This window comes from Coenobita brevimanus, chromosome 85, assembly GCF_032717465.1.
Source record: "Coenobita brevimanus isolate Jiangsu-jjx chromosome 85, ASM3271746v2, whole genome shotgun sequence".
Lineage (NCBI taxonomy): Eukaryota > Metazoa > Arthropoda > Malacostraca > Decapoda > Coenobitidae > Coenobita > Coenobita brevimanus.
Genome location: NC_137038.1, coordinates 9,913,388 through 9,931,511, shown reverse-complemented (window position 1 = coordinate 9,931,511; position 18,124 = coordinate 9,913,388). Strand labels below are relative to the sequence as shown.

The 18,124-nt window shown below is 41.6% G+C and overlaps 1 protein-coding gene across 1 annotated transcript in view; it reads left to right on the top strand.

The window, feature by feature from the left end:
- Positions 1–18,124, top strand: part of bsf (bicoid stability factor) — a 113,135-nt gene that overhangs the window by 56,898 nt on the left and 38,113 nt on the right. The window contains exons 17-20 of the mRNA XM_080280618.1: positions 5,506–5,623; positions 9,851–10,010; positions 13,960–14,257; positions 17,207–17,426. Coding sequence (XP_080136744.1) covers positions 5,506–5,623; positions 9,851–10,010; positions 13,960–14,257; positions 17,207–17,426 — 796 coding nt within the window. The remainder of the gene's footprint in view (positions 1–5,505; positions 5,624–9,850; positions 10,011–13,959; positions 14,258–17,206; positions 17,427–18,124) is intronic.

Below are 18,124 nucleotides of genomic sequence, written 5' to 3'. Positions count from 1 at the left end.
CACAACGCTCCATCACTTCCTCATTTGTCAGTCTGTCTATATCGATATCGATTTACAGTAAATCAAAGTGCGTTAAGTTTTCACTTGACATAACCCCATTGCATTCTGGGTTGAGAGTATCATATATTTCATTCATGATACCCTAGACATTTTACTTATTTATTTGTTTTATTTGTACTGTGTTTTTCTAAATACAGTATATAAATAAAACAAATGTGAGTTCATGTTATAAGGATTTTTACTTTTTATTTTTATTTTTATTTTTATTTATTTTTATTTTTTTTAAGCACTACACTCTGCAAACACTTTACTGACTGACCTCACTCAACATTTATCAGATGGCATTGATTCTATAACACCCACATGTTGCAAACTAATCACCAAGATATACAGCACAAACATAGGAAACAACACCAAGCACTGGTTGCCGACTGTTTGTGTGGTAGACAGGCACACATTACATTCCAGGGCAAGCCATCACAAACACAAAATTTCCCTAATGGAGTTCCACAGGGCATTGTTCTCCTACCTATACATGCATGATATTCCCACATCCCAACCACCCACAAACATTGCCTCATGTACAATGATATCGTCACAGCAACTACACGTCACATTGCAGATACAGCCTTCACACTGCAACAGAACTACCTCAGCACACTACAGACTAGGGTCAAGGGCAATAAGCTGATGGTTGCCAAGGCCAGTCCACCACTGCACTCATCATCTGCAGTAAATATGAACACAGGTACTCCCCCACATCACACTTCACAATGTATATGTGCCACACATCCCATCCACTAAGATCCTTGGAGTGACAAATGACGCTAGACTCGCCTTCAAGAGCCACGTTCAAGACATCAAGTGGTGGTGCACCCCCAGACTCGGTGCACTCAGGGTAACTAAAAGGCCACATTGGTCACTGGGAAATAAAAGCAAAAACTCTTCTTTCTCTACAAACAACAGATTAGTTCAGTGATGTCCTTTGCCTCCCTGGCATGGGATCCTGCCCTGTCTAAAACCCACTGCAGCTTTCATATCATACAGAACACCACCTTATGCATCACCACTGGCTGCACCAAAGCCACTCCTACAGCTCACTTACACTCCGAAACTAAAGTCCTCCCTGTCACAGACTACCTTGCAGTGAGGGGCACAGTTCTTTACAGCAGCCTGTGCCATTACACAACATCCCTGTCATTACATGACACACACACAACACACCTAGGCACATAAAACAATAACTGTACAAATGCCATCAAATCCTCTACAACACTATCCCACCTCCAGACATTCCAGCTCAAGTAATGAAGAAATACCTGTGTACTCACATCATGCACAGGGCAGTACAACACCTGGATCACACCACCATACTACGACCTCCCCCCCTTCCTGATATCCACCCATCGGAGGTGTCCTTAACCCCTAGGGTACGCAATTCTCCATCCTCAACTACCCCTCAAGACGCAAAAACAGGCCTATTTTTTGACTTTTCTCAAAGGTTAAAAGTTTTATGCCCGATTTATAGAGCTTCAATTTACACACGTAAAAAAGGACCCCACCCTCCTAGACCCAATAGTTACTGAGCTATGGCCCGTCAAAGTTTATAATAGTTACCTGTCACGGCCTCAGTGAGAAAGAAAATACCCTGCTTGCACCTGTTTTATTTGCAAAAATATGTACAAAAATCACCAAAATCAATTTTTTTTGGTGTGTACAGATGTTATAAACCATTGTAATGTGCTTAGAAAAAAATAAAATGGTGACAAACCCCCCTAAATAAATATGATAAATAGTTAAAATTATCCTCCCCCCCTTTCCTCTCCCCATATCTCCAATCCCCTCCCTCCCTTTCCATCCCATCCCCTCCCCTCCCCTCCACTCCACTCCACTCCACTCCACTCCACTCCCCTCCCCTCCCCTCCCCTCCCCTCCCCTCCCCTCCCCACCCAGCTGTCAAATCTAGCTAGGGAAAAAGGTCATGAACACCCCAATAAAAATATGATAAACAGTAAAAATTATCCTCCCCTCCTCTCCCTTCCCCATACCTCCAGTCCCCTCCCTCCCCTTCCCTTCACTCCCCTCCTTTCTCCTCCCCTTTCCTAACCTCCCCTCTCCCCCTCCCCAGCTCTCCGAGCTGTCAAATCTAGGTAGTTTTCGTTTCGTTTTGTTTCGTTTCTTTTTTGAAGGCTCCAACATGCTTGCATGTGTCGGCAGAAAATAAGATTTCTTTTTCGAGTGGGTTTCGAATAAAGACAGTTAAAATGATTGTGGTGTGCATATCTGTATGCAGAGATGCAAATAAATTACAGGTAATGATTCAAAAACACGGGCCGTAAAGTGTAAAAAATACACAAAATATTCGAGGCTGGGGAGGTGTTATGGGGTTGGGGTGAGCATGGGGGGAGGTGATGGGAGGTGGTAAGGCCAGGAGGGGGTGGATGGGGATGGAGGGATGGGAGGAGACCACCACCAGACACAAAGGAAGGGCCTCGGTGGAGTACAGGGATATGGAAGGAGGGAAGGGGGAAAATACCCTCCCCCCAGATGACTGGGGGGGAGGACATGGGGGAGGGATCCACATGGGAGGGGGGGATGTATGAGGAGGGAGTGGGAGGGGTGGTGGTGGTGGTAAGAACAGTGGGAAGTAGGGTAGTAACAAGGTAGTGGGGTAGAGGGACGTGGCGGAAGGGAGGTGGGGGGTACAACCCCCACCGCCTGGTTACGGGCCTGGGACCCCCTCCAGTGTGTCCAACACTTAGTTCTGATTGGTTAGAAGCCATCTACATCACAGCTGGGGTGGAGCCAGCTGCCGCCATGATTTGTGGATGTTGCACAATCGGTGTTGCTCGTCCTTTAAAGAAATTGCGCAAAAAGCTCGATCAATGAACTTTGTACTTTAGGGGTTAAGTAGAGGTGATTGAGTTCACCTAGCTAGGCATAGAACAAAACATAACTGTCAGCTTAGATTTGGGTCGGATGGAATCACAGATGACACATGCTTAGCAAGGTAGAATGGGCCCATACAATATAACAAACGTAATGGAGCACTGGATAGTACATACCACATTAAGATGCATACACAAATTCAACTGTGTATGGAACCTGTGTAACAACACCATGCTTAATTGTAGTTGACAGGCCTGCATCAGATGAACCAGGGTTGTGCAACAACAACAACAAAAAATTTATTATTATTACAGTAATATTAAGTCCACAGTAAATAATATGATATGGCCTATTAAAGTCCATTGCTACCTAAAAGACTGATCTGTCAACTTCTTGCAATTTATGGTACAGTACTAGCTGTGTGTGAGAAATTTATACTGTAGAGCACATCACTGTCTTATGATGAGAACAATCTGTAGTTTTGTAGTTCAGATTCTCTCGTATTTGAAGTTTTATTCATTGTACATGATTTTAAAAAAAAATTGCTGGAACATGGTTAGTCCTATTTGTTTTATAATATTCCAGTCATCCCTCATCATGATACATGGCCGCCAGTACACTCTCCTCATCCAGTGTGTCATACAATTTTTTACATAATTCATGCAATATTCTTTTTACAGCACTCATGTTATGCAAGTTACCCATAGCTTTAACCCATGGTGTCTGGGTGTCATGTATACATGACGGTCTGGGGACATCCAGGTGGTATGTATACATGATCCAGTGTTTTATGGCATTGTTTGTCTATTCTGCAGACTATTTCCACCACACATTACCACTAGCAACCCTCCCACACATATCCGAGTCACGCTTTAGTTACCTGCTTACTTCCATAATGGATAGACTTTCGCAAAAAGTTTTCCATGTGTCTGGATCCTCAGCTGAGCGCCCGCAGCCACCAACTTTAACACCAATGAAGGCCAGGTAAGAAAAGGCCTTAGTGATGATGCGATAGGGAGAAAACTTGAGGTGACCTTATCGCCAATTGTGAGTGGGGAAAGTGACCCTTTCTCTGAGGAAAGCGTCCTCGCCATGACAAGTGTCGATATTTATGCGTTGGATGTGGAGGGTGGATCATGTGAGTCCTTCACTGTGCACTCATCATTTCTCCTTGTACATTCATCTGGTATTTTCAATGATGGGAATGGTTTGGAGGATATTGACGATCCTGGAGAGGGGGATTTTGGCATGGATGAGGAGATGGAAGAGGAGGTAGGGAGTGAAGAAAGGGAGGAGGAAGTGCCATAGGGCCAGCCTTGCACCAGCACTCTGTGTATGTTTAAGTGAGTAATGGAAGCAGAAAATTTGTTTTACGATGAAATCTGTGCCTTATTTTTTATTGAATGTTTTTGTGTGTGCATATTTGTTATGATGAAAAAATACAAATCACAGGAAAAAAAATGTTATGATGGAAAATATAGTGGATTATGGATAGTACATAGATAACTGTTTTGTTCACAATATTTTTGTGTAGGTTTTATGTAGTAGTAGTAGTAGTAGTAGTGGTAGGGTGGTGGTGGTAGTAGTAGTAGTAGTGGTGGTAGGGTAGTAGTAGTAGTATAGTGGTAGGGTGGTAGTAGTAGTAGTAGTAATAGTAGTGGTGGTGGTGGTAGTAGTAGCAGTAGTAATAGTAGTGGTGGTGGTAGTAGTAATAGTAGTAGGAGTAGTAGTACTAGTAGTAGTAGTAGTAGTAGTAGTAGTTGTAGTAATACCTAGTCTTCTAGTGGCACAGCAGTGCTAGAATTGAGCTGCAATGCAAACTAAACATACATCTCCATGTGTGTATTTACCTATTTGTAGTATACAGGAATTGTGTGTGTGTGTATGTGTGTGTGTGTGGTGTAAGGCACTGGTGGAGGCATGTTGGCACAGTGGAGAGGCAAGAAGATGTATGTGGTTGTTGGTGAGCTGAGCCATCCTGCCTGAAGGTAGTTACTATAGTAACCGCACTGATGCCACACTTCTGAAACACTTACACGGAAATGGAGTTTGCAGTTGGCTGCGGTCTTCTGGAAGTGTTATTATTGTGGAGGGCAAGTATAAACCTTAGTTGTGCCTTTGCACATCAGCCATGCATACTGACATGAGCAAAATAAACACAAAAAGTTGCCCCAATTCCCCACCCTCTCTCTCAGACTACACTCACCTCACAGACAATCTGAGGCCATCAGCTTGAAGTCGAAGGAATGATGAGTATTATGACACTTGGTTTTTTATTTTTGGTTGTGTATTAGCTGAGATATTAAGTTTTGAAAAAAGGTGATTTTCTCTGAAATGCCTGGCTAGGAGAAGGGTTGGCAGAAATATGTGCCGGATCCTGTGGGTTACAGCAATTTACCCCTGTAGGGTTAGTTAAGAAACAACTCTGGGCTTCGCTTCTTCTGAACACTTATGATCTTGTTATGGTAGTGTAATGCAGGTTTATGTGGTTTAGTAGGTGTCCCTGTTTTGATGAGGTGTTACTTATGATTTGATGGCCATGTCTTTGAAAGAACTGGCACCTTGGAAAAACAAAATGTTAACTCTTATTACCACCTTATGTTCCTCTTGTTCCAGGCTGCAGAAAATCCTGGACCTTAGTATCGAGGTGCATGGTGAGCTCAACAGTCTCTATGACATGGTTTTTTCCTTCATTGAAGCCGACCGGGTGACACAGGCCAGGAAGCTGCTCAGTGTAAGCCTGCTTACTTGATTATTCTCTTGAGTCTAGTAACTTGTTTCTCAGTTTAATCACTAGAAAAATGTCATTAGATTGATAACCTCCTCAAACTGGGAACATTTTTTTTCATCATGTTGTAGTGAAGGGGTCAGTGAAAGTTACGTCAACTTGGCTTGAAAAGTTTGTTTTAAGCTTAATAAACTCATGTGGAAATACTGTGAATAAGGTAAAGGTGCTGCTGAATTGAAAGGCTGAGTCTCTTCAGCCTTTGGACATTTATTTTATTTTTCCTGTCTTCTGACAATTTGCTTCAACTTGGATGGATTTCTTAGACTAGAGAGGTTAGATATAGCAATCATCCTTTTTAATAAGAGCAATATTTCCTAAGTTAAATTAAAATGTCTGGAAGCAGTAAGGATAAACTCAGATAAATATCATCATCCAGAAGTTAATTTTTTTATTTTTTATTTTTTTCATCATCATCATCATCTGGACCTCCTTTCCCATGCTAGGGCAAGGTGAGGAGTAGCAACGTCCAGACAGCCCGATTTTGCCCAGTTCAGTGGGCCACACTTCCATTCACTCATCATGCAAGCCCCTGGAATCTTTTGTTGAAAGTTTGGAGTCCAGTAGCATTTCTATTTCTCACATTCTGGCAGTATTTCCTCCAAGCCTTCAATTCTCTTACATTTTCCTTTTACATTCAAGCTGCATTTTTTCCCAACTTTTGATTCTTTAAGCATTTTCTGCTTCTCATTTCAAATACGGTAATGTGTTCTTCAACTTTGGATTTAGTAGCCATGTTATTGTTGTCATTCAAACACTGTATCATTTGAAATGCAGATAGCATTTTGTTCTCATATTCAGTTGTACTGATAATAGTTCTTGTCATTCAGCAATACACTGGTATAATTTTCCTCATCATTCAACTAAATACCCGTAATTTTCCATGTCCTTTAACTTTAGTATTAGTTTCTTCGCACAGTATTCAGACAGTATTTTCCTTCCTCTCATATTATGGCAGTCTTCTTTTTCTTGAGTGGCATTTTGTTTGCCACAGGAATCACTTTTTCAGATTGACTGCTGTACTGATAATTCTTGTTAACACTGGATAGTGAAACAATACAGTACTTTTAAGATCTATCTTATATCCCGGAACTCAAGTCCTGTTTTCATAACATTCACTTTGTTTATTGTAGTAAATAATTGATGCCTTTGGCAGAACATTTGAGAAAGCTCTTACAACAGTGTTAGGATATATGAGCTTGTATTCTTGTAAGCTGAGGAGGCTCCCAAGCACCTCTTCCTTAATGATATATTTTTAAAACTACCTTTTTGCATATATCTTTTTAATATCAACATAGATTGCATGAATAGCACACAAGAACATAGTAACTGAGCAGAATCAGAAATAGACTAGTAACGAAGAGATGTTAGTCTATCTATCCATCATCCAATCCTATGCCACCCCATGAGTGGAGGAGGCCGGGGCTAGACAAGTTGGTCTTGACATTTAAGATGAGAGTGACCAGACTCGCCCATCTCTGAGTGGCATTACGTGAGCATTAAACCCTAATCACCTTTTGGATATAAACCTACATCCTTAGTCTGATTGGAGCACCTTACCCACTAAACCACCAGGTGCCTTAATTTGGATATATGATTACCACCAAGCCTGGTAAATGATTTCCTGGTGTACAGGAAACCATTTGGCATGTCACTCAGTGTAGAGTTACCCATAGGCAGAAGGAAGAAGAAAGAGTGAAGAAAAGAAAGACAGGAGAGGGAGTGTAAAGTCACCTGTAGGCAGAAGGAAAATTAAAGAATGAAGGAAAGGATGACAGAAGAGGAAGGAAGGAAGAACAGCACTACATCGAGTGTGTGGATGGTGAATGCCCCTGCCTACCACTTGTCATCATCATCATCCAATCCTACATGCCCCATGAGGAGCGTAGGAGCCTGGGGCTAGGCAGTTGGTCCTGACATTTAAGATGAGTGACCAGCCTCACTCATCCCTGAGTGGCATTACATGAGTAATCAACCCCAAACACCCCTTGTATATAAACCTTCACCGGCTCAATCCGACTGGAGCACAATAATTATCCACTAAACCACCAGGTGCCAAAATTTGGTTATATGGTTACCATCCAGTGTAGTAAATGGTTTCCTGGTGTACAGGAAACCATTTGGCTTGTCCCTCAGTGTAGAGTCACCCACAGGCAAAAGGAAGAGGAAAGAATGAAGGAAAGAAAGACAGAAGAGTGAGTGTAAAGTCACCCATAGGCAGAAGGAAGAGGAAAGAATGAAGGAAAGAAAGACAGAAGAGTGAGCGTAAAGTCACCCATAGGCAGAAGGACAAGGAAAGAATGAAGGAAAGGAAGACAGAAGAGGATGGAAGGAATGAAGGATGGAGGAGAGAAAAGGGCAGACACACGACAGCAGCAACCTTCCTAATTACACAAGAACACTGCCTATGGCATTGCAGGCTGACAGCCAGCATATGACATTTTCTGAGTCCTGCCAGACAGTTTTATTCAGCCAAAGGAAGCTACTACAGGTATCAAAAGAAGGAAGAGGATATCAGCAGACTCAAATGTACAGAAATGACAATGATTAGGTGGATGTGCAATGCATCCCTGAGTACAAGTCCTGGGGGGAAGGGGGGGGCTAGGTTTATAGTGGAAGAGTTGAGAGGTAGGATGGGACTGGAGTGCATTGGTGTTGTGATGAGGAAGGGTAGATTGAGATGGTTTGGGCATATGGAGAGGATGGGGGATGATAATTGGGTGCAGAAAATGAGAAGTGTTAACATTAGAGGTAGGGTTGTGAGAGGTAGACTGTAAAAAGACCTGGGATGAGGTTGAGTGTGACCTGATGGATAAGGGATTGAACAAGGAAGCTGCCAGAGATTGAGCAGCATGGAGAGCTGCCATTAGGTGACCAAGGCTGACACATGCAAGGATATTGCAGCCTTTAAAAAATGAAACAAAATGAAGTTTATACTGCTTACATAAACTGTACCTGTAATTTAATGTGGTAGGTGGTGTCACTTACTGTAGTGCTGCCCACCTCCTTCACCATTATCATTCTGTTTCTTGTCTGCACCCATCCCATACCTTCCTCTCACTTTTTTAATGCTTCTTTCCACTTGAAGTGGCTCTAAACTGGGGGACATGTTGAATGGTTTTCTGTAACCCAGGAAGCCGTTTACAACACTGGATAATAATCATATAACCAGATCTTTGGGTGAAGTGGAGCCTACTGTGGTTCCCCTGTTAACTGGGTGGAGTGATGCAAATGTAGCATTCTCCCTGGAGCCAAACCTCCCCACTTTTCCTCTTACCTTGCCACAGTGAGGTGCTGTCAGCCACAAAGGAACATGGGTTCCTTGCATGAGATGGCAGGGGCAGTTGCCTGCTTGTGGTTGATGGGCCTGCCCAGGAAGATGGACTAGGGTTGATCAACATAGAATTTATGTTGGTAGATGGTGGCAACCACCATCCACTCACACTCACTTAATGTAGAGCTGCCTACTTCTTTCTTCCCGTTTCTCATTTTATCTCTATCTGTCCTCCTCTCTTCCCGCTTCACTCTTTCCATCTCGTCACCTTTTCCTACTCTTCTTTCCACTTCAGGTGGCTCTACAATGAGTGACAAGCCTAATGGTTTCCTGTAACCCAGGAAACCATTTACAATGCTGGTTGGAACCATATAACCAAATTACAGGGTGAAGTGGAGCCTGCTATGGTGCCGCTGTTAGGTGGGTGGAGAGACACAAATGTGGTGTCCATTGAGGAACCCCAAACTTCCACACTTTTCCCCATGCCTTGCTGTGGCGAGGCACTGTTATCCACAGGGGAACATCAACTCACTGCATGGGACGGCCCTGCAGGGGCAGTAGCTCTCTGTGGTTGATGGGTCTGATTGACCAGACTGGTTGATCAACAACATAGCCTTATTCACTTACCTCTCGTACACTTCCCATTCATCATCTCTCCTCACTTTCTCTTTTCTTCACCATCTTCCTCTTTCCTGTTTCTCTTGCCTTGCCTTTTCTCTCTTTTTTTTTTTTTTTTCTCCTCTCTTCTCTCCTTCCTCTCCTCTCCTCTCCTCTCCACACTTCTCTTCACACTCATTTATCATCCCTCTTTTTCTCTTTGGTTCTTTCTATTCCCCTTTGGTCCTTTCTTTTCCTCTTCTTTCTTCTTTATTTATCCTTTCTACCCTCTTCCCCCCACCCAGACTCCTGGCTTGCGAGCACACAATGAGAAGCTGGACCGCACATGCAGTCGCTATGTCGATCAGGACAAAGTAAAGAGCCTAGAAAACCTGGTGGCTGCCACGAAAAACATCTTCGACGTGGACCGCAATATGTTATTCACACACCTCTTCCATGCCTACAGTTAGTGTCCTCATGTTGTTCTTGATTACCTAGTTAAAACTGATGCTGTGCTTCCTCCTAACAAATCCCCTTATTGAGGTTGGCCATGGTACAGGTGAAGTTTTCTATGGACCGGAAGCTAAACCAGGTGCCAAAACAGCTAATAAACTTACCAACTGTTGCTGGAAGCTATTGTTAAAAAGAAATTTGAGATGTATACTGTAATTAAGATCTATAGCAACATTATAGTCATTGCCTGTGGCTGAATGCTTCATTCACTCTCTTGGTAGTACCTCTCTTGGTCGATTTTAGCTAGTTATCTAATGCTTACATTAGTTGTTGTTCATATATTTGTTGTTATTATTGTAGTTGTTATTATTGTTGATAGTTAATTGTTATTGTAGTTGTTGTTATTGCTGATAGTTAATTGTTATTGTAGTTGATGTAGTTATTATAGTACAGTAAACCCTCGATATAATGAACCCTGGAATTGCAAATTTCGGATATAGTGAACAGTCAAATCACGACCGAACTTCCTCTGGAGTTTGTAAACGAAGGTCGCTAAATGTGGGGGAAGTGTGTGAATCAGCCCATGGTAAATGTACTGTAACCGTACTACATTATACTGTACTCATATTACAGGTACTGTATTTATATGTAGAACTAAGCAGTACTACATCATACTGTACTCATATTATAGGTATTGTATTTATACGTAGAACTTCATACAGTATTGTATTGACGTGTACAACTTCATAAACCATTGAATTCTCCATGTAAAACTTCATGGAGTTAGTTTAGGTTATGTTTGAGCATGTAGGACCGAACAACTCCCCTTATTTAGCGAACTGAGTTCGGTAATCCCTCGGAAATACCGAACCCCTCGCATATAGCAAACTTTCAAATATAGCGACCCACCCTTCTCCCGAATTGGTTCGTTATATCGAGGGTTTACTGTAGTTGTTATTGTTAATTATTATTGTTGTTTTACTTATTGTCATAATTGTTATTTTGACCCCAGCCTCCTCCCATAAACTTCTTCAGTCTCTCTCTTTCTCTCTCTTTCACTGTGGTGAAGTGTTTCATCTCTGTTTTTCCAGCCACTATTATATCACTGCTCTTTAATGTCTGCCTGCAACAGCACCAGGCACACAGCAGTTGTTAAGCTACACAGTCATCTATTTTGTATCCAGCTGTCTAATGCCAGAGTGAACTATCATTCAGAGTCTTTTATATATGCATCTGGTGAATACAGGTAACTCGCACGGAACACGATCTCACGGAACGCGCTCGCAATTATACACGGTAAGGGCTGGGATACATATAAGACAACGTAAGATTAAAAAACCATTATGAAAACTACAAATTAACGCAGGAGAGGCCTTTGAAAGATCAAATCCTCGAACGTCACTGCAGCGCGCGGTTTGTTTTGATTACGTGACGATCTAGGCGGGAAATTATTCAGCGAGTGAGACATTCCCGAGTACAGTAGCACAGTATTTGTAAGTTAAATATTTACAGTACTGTACTGTTCTGGTAAGTTTATGTGCAACTTAAAGTACTATTGAATAACGTTAAAGCAAGAAATAATGTCTTATAACCAGTTTACCTGATAGGCGTCAGAATATTGCCTTTTTTATTTGTTCGTTTTTTCCACAGTGCTGTTCAGTATTTGTAAGTTAAATATTTACTGTTCTCGTATGTACTGTACTTGTAAGCACTTAAATAAAGTTAAAGCATTAAATAAAGCCTTGTAACCAGATAACCCGAATTATATGATTACCCATGATCGGCGTCGGAATATTGCCTTTTTGTTTGTTCGTTAAACTCTTACTGTACTGCTTTTCTACAGTACTGTATTTGTAAGTTAAATATTTACTGTTCTGGTATGTACTTGTAAGCAATTAAAGCATTAAATAAAGCCTTGTAACCAGTTAACCTGATTTATATGATTACCCATGATCGGCGTCGGAATATTGCCTTTTTTTTGTTTGTTCGTTAAAGACTTATAATAAGAGAAAAATACATTTTTGTCTTGGTATCTTTACCTATTTGCTCAGGTTTGCTGTAATGGTTTGCAACTTGTAGAAAACTGTGAAAACTTTCGGGAAGTGAACGAAAATCTGGGACATGACCTTGACTTCATCGTCTCATGTATCATCTGTCAGTTCACCACCGGCTATCGTGATGAGTGGATGTACGATTTTTTCGCTCGTGGCCATGCCTAACCACACATAGTTACACCCATTATCTCGACCCAGACAGAAAATACAACCTTTTTCCTCCCTTGCAAAACACAAACAACCACCCTGTTTACGAGACAGCAATATATATTGCGAAAATAACAAGGTAAAATGATAAAGATGAACGTAAAATGATTGAGAAAGATGAACATGTTATGACGAAAGAAATACGTTTTCCCTGTCTGTAAACGTATTTATTTCTGCTTTGTATCTGTATTCGTAATAATTAGACTTATTGTTAGTTCTGAAACTGCATTACGATTCTATTTTTAGCCATTCTTGTGGTGTGGGAGCTGGAAGTTGTGACACAACTTCCTTATTGCTAATCGGACTGACCCTCCACTTTATTCTCCCGTGGCAGAGTCTAGCCTTGGAGGACGTGCAGTTTTCTCATTTAGGACTGAAAATTCAACTCTTTCGCTCCCTTTTCCAAGCATGGGCACAACGATAACGTAAAAAATAACTCGAAACTGCCATAAACATATATCAAAAAGGTGAAAATGTATTCATAACATTTTTTTTTTCCAGCCATTCCTAACAGATTATGTACTGAAATCATTCGATATCACAGTACTGCATTTCTAAGTTAAATATGTACTGTTCTGGTATGTACTTGTAAGTTAAAGCACTGGTACCAGTTAACCTAATTTATTACCTATGATCGGCGTCGGAATGTTTCCTTGTGTTTACGTACAGTATTTGTGTGTTGAAGTTTTGCTCAGGAGTACTGTATTTGTGAGTTATAACATTAAATAAACCTTCTAACCACTTAAAGTGCTTTCTAGTGACAGATAACAGCAAAACAACACATTTGGGGGGTCTAGGGAGCAAAATACGGAGTAGTTTAAATATACGCGATTTCGCACCTAACACGGCACGGTAGGAACGAAACCCTCGTGTTCCGTGCGAGTTACCTGTACTACAACTGTCTTCCTCACATTGTCTTTCCCACTCCTTACAAAAGAGACAAGTTTTATTTTGGGTTTTGTCTTTTTAAAAATCCTATAACTTGCCGTGTTAGTGTTGTTGGAGGTTTTGTCAGTTTGTGTATTTACATTTGTTTACATGAAATAACAGTAACACTGACAAAAACAGTTGAGGAGCAGCAGTAACTAATAAGGAATTGAGTTAGGATACTCATGTGTATACTAGAGATAGACGGTAGTAAATTTATTGTGGTATTTTGTAGGCCTGGCTTTTATTTTTTCCTCTGTTAAATGAAAATTACTGTATAAGGTTTTAATGTTTAAGCAATAGCACTGTTGTTTAGGCCTTTACTGGCTGTCTTCTACATTGATTCATTTTAAGTCATTTGATTTCCATGAGTTGCTAATTCAGTCCATGTTTTTAGCTTAAAGGTTACAAGGCTGTGATGAAATTTTTGTGAATTTTATCCCCTTCAGTTTAATGACATACAGTATTTGTAATTATGTTCTGGCTACCTAGGTTTAGGACAGTCATGTGGTGGGAGCAAAGAGAAAATGGAACCCCATAATGAAGGGATTAATGCAGTTCCATGGTGGAGTTTATAGTTAACTGTTAGTTTAGGAGCAGTGAGATAGTTATCAGTGAGCTAGTGGTAACATTGTAGCTAAGCAGAAACAACCTGTTGATATACTGTGTTATATAATTCTTGTTACTGTCTGATGGTTTTATTCAACTTTGTACAGATGTCTGCAAATGAAAGGGTACTTGATGATGAAATAAAACTTTTGTTGTTGTGACAGAAAAGCAAGATGACTGTGACAAGGCATTGGGCATCTGGACCAGCATGCAGGAGGAAAACCTTCAACCCAGTGAGGCATTGCTACGTGACCTGGGCACATTCCTGAAGAACCATGGCAAAGAGGTTCCATTTATAATCCCAGATCCACCTGAACCTGAGCCAAAAACCAAACCAAAAGCTGAGCCCAAAGCCACGTCAAACTTACAGCCGCAGACCTCAAATCAGTTAACACACAAGGGAGAGTTCCGTCGAGCAGTTAGAAATAAAAATTTCCCAGCAGCATTAGAACTGAAGAAAAAGTAAGTGTCCACTAATATTTTTGTACCAAGGTACAGGCAGTCATTGATAAAACTGAGATATGTATTCCAAAATGTCATCTTTTTCTTGAACAGGTGGTACTGTACTGTAAACTGGGGGAACTTGTAAATCAGCTTTGTAGATAGCAGTGGAAATGTAATAGGCAGTCTTTCTGTAATGTGGACTAATTAACAAACTTGTATGTCAGTAAAAGCTTATAACGAGGACTGACCATGTAGACTTGGATAAATGAAGAAGTTTGCTGTCACTTTACAAATCTTTTTCTTTGTAATGAAACACCATTTTATTACCTGTAATTTAGAGAGAGACATTGTTATGAAGAATGTTTAAATTTTTTATTTAAAAAAATTTATCATCATCATCCAATCCTGTGCTGCCTCATGAGGAGTGTGAGGGCCAGGGGCCAGGCAATTTGGTCTTGACATTCAAGATGAGAGTGACCAGCCTCACTTATCCCTGAGTGGCATTACGTAAGCAGTAAACCCCAACCACCCCATGGATATAAACCTGCACAAGCTCAATCCAATTGGAGCACCTTAACCCCTAAAGTCCTAATCTCATCAATTGATGTGATTTGAGTTTCATGCCAAAATGCCTAATCGCATCAATTGAGCGGGGCCTATAAATTTGCGGAGCGCTTCCTCCGTCCCGATTATGACGAACATGGCTTCAGGCCAATGAGAACTCACCCCTGAGTGGTGTGAGGATCAGAACAACCCGGGCGGTGGGGGGGGGCACCCCTCCTCTAGGCTGCCTCCATACCACCTTCTACCCCACTTCCTCACTCTCTCCTTGTCCCCCATCACCCTCCCACCACCACCTGTGTCCCTTCCCACCCACTCTTGTCCCTCCTCCCACCCAGCTAGTCTTGTGTCCCCCCTGAACCCCACCCCATCCCTCCCTCCTTGTCCCTCACTGTCCTCCCATCCCCTACAGACCCCTGGAAAGTATCAGGCCGCTAAGATGTTACAGAACACACTGAAGTGCATTCTTTTCTTGTGAAAAGTTGGTTATTTTTCCAACCCCCGTACCTATAGGCCTACTCCCCACAGCCTAGTACTCTCCCCACATCTACATACACCTGTTTTCATGGTTGGTGTGACATAACACTTTGAAATGACCTGTTTCAATAGGAAAAATATGTAGTTATCAAAATTTTCACCTATTAGAATGTTTTCAGGGGGTAACTATTATAAACTTTTTTTAACTTTAACCCGCGATTGTGCGGGAACCATTTGGCCTACAGGGGTGCTGATTGCTCTTTAGCCAGAGCACAATCAATTTGCCCTTGGTGAAAGTCGCCAAAACACCTCCGAACTGAGATTGTGGGAGGTACCCTGCCTGAAATAATTGCGGTCTTTAGGGGTTAATTACTCCCTAAACCACCAGGCACCATAATTTGGTTATGTGGTTACCACCGAGCATAGTAAATGGTGTCCTGGTGTACAGGAAACTAATTGGCTTGTCACTTAGTGTTGTCACCCATAGGCAGAAGGAAAAGGAAAGAATGAAGGAGAAAAAGACAGAAGAGGGAGTGTAGAGGCACCCATAGGCATAAGGAGGAGGAAAGAAAGAAGAGGACAGAAGGAAAGGAAGAAAGGAAAGGGCAGTCACCCGAGAGCAGCACTGTATCGAGTTTGTCATTTCACCCTTATCTTATTTTAGGCCTTTGCTTTTAAAAAGCTAAATGGATTTTTTTTAAAACTGAAGCTGTTGATGTTCTTGAAAAGTGATACCCTGTTGGAATATTTCTACTTCTTTCTTAATGGTGTTGGAGGGGGATGCCTTCCCATTATGGTACTGATATAACTCAGAGGCTCAGCAGCTGCATTATGTAAATGTCCATTAGCTCCTTTCCTGTTCCTCAGAAGGAGGATGGTGGATTACAGGAGGAGGATAGCTTCAGGGTCACATCCAGAGAAGTCTTGGGCCATATCAGGAGGAGCGACAACCACCACCTAATATATTGTCTCTCCATTGGTTACTATACTGGCACTGCGTGAAACTGTGATGTGATAGGAAAGGGTGGAATGGTACCTTGGAGAGAGAGTTAAACTTCGTCTGCCCGTAGACATATACTGTATGTATATATATTTTTTCATGCTATCTCCTGATGATTTTATTCAGCATAGGATTTTCTTTATATTTAATTGATAAATAGCTGAAAAGGTGAGTTAGAAATGCCTCTACTGTAATTACCCAAGCCTTTCCTACAAGATAGATGAATCACAGGGGCATTTGAGCATAATAGATAAATCAAGTGAGTAGTGCCTGAACTGTATTTATTCAGGAGAGAGCAAGGTGGTGGTGGTGATGATGATGATGGTGATATGATGATGATGATAATAATAATAATAATAATAATAATAATAATAATCCATCCATCATCCAATCCTACATTGCCCCATTAAGAGCATGGGAGCCCGGGGCTAGGCAGTTGGTCCCGACATTTAAGATGAGAGTGACCAGCCTCATCCCTGAGTGGCATTGCATGAGCAATCAACCCCAACCACCCCTTGGATATAAATCTTCACCAGTTCAATCCGATTGGAGTGCAATAATTACCCACTAAATCACCAGGTGCCAAAATTTGGTTATATGGTTACCACCCAGCATAGTAAATGGTTTCCTGGTGTACAGGAAACCATTTGGCTTGTCAGTCAGTGTAGAGTCACCCACAGGCAGAAGGAAGAGGAAAGAATGAAGGAAAGAAAGACAGAAGAGGGAGTGTAATGTCACCCGTAGGCAGAAGGACAAGGAAAGAATGAAGGAAAGGAAGACAGAAGAGGATAGAAGGAAAGAAGGATGGAAGAGAGGAAAGGGCAGACACCCGACAGCAGCACTACATTGAGTGAGTGGGTGGTGAGTGCCCCCACCTACCACAAATAATAATAATAATAATAATGTATTTAACCATTTCCCTCCCACAGGATAGAGGAATCAGGGACCCGTTTGAACATCCAGGATCAGTCTACCCTGGTTGAGTCTATGGTGCAGGCAGGGGAGATAAGCGAGGCGACAAGGGTAACCCAAGAGATGCTGATGGCCAATTCACACCCACTCCCTCGCATCCTAAAGTTTCTCATTATCAGTATGGCCAGAGTGGGGGATGTTGATGGACTCTTGGTCCTTCAGAAGTACTTGGATGAGGTGTGTTCCTTTACCTGTTTGTTGTTTACATACTGTATGTGTTGTTTACTTATTTTTTTACTTGTGTGTCCTGTACGTGTGAATCTTCTGATATTTGTTATATACTTAATGGCTTATTTAATTGTTATGTATTTATTTACCTGTGTGGTTTACATATTTCTTCATCTGTTAGTTTACCCATTTAGTTACATATTTATTTGCCTGAGTATACTGACAAGAGATCGAGGTGGCTAGATGAATGTTGTAAGGAGAAGTGCATGATCAGAGATTTGGCACTCCTTTTTAACGTGGCAGTGCCCGGATTGACTCTGTCGGATACATTTATGTGAAGCTACAGAATGTGGTGAATGATTTTGGTCTGTCTGGTAGAGCCAGGATTCCAGGGGCTTGAATGATGAGTGAATGGAACCGTGACCCGTTGGATTGGGCAGATTTGGGCTGTCTGGACATTGCTACTCCTCACCCTGTCCTAGGCTGGGAAGGGAGGTCCGGATGATGATGATGATGATGATATATTGAGAGCAAGAAGCACGTAAAGAGACTAGTGAAGAGGAAAAAGGAGATGGTAAATGATGATCTAGGAAGTAAAATGAATGCAGACTACTCTGAAAATAGGAAGTTATTCTGGAAAGAGGTGTGGAAATGTAGAAGTGAAAGCAGAAACAAATGTGAAGGTATGAAGGATACAGGTGGTAGGG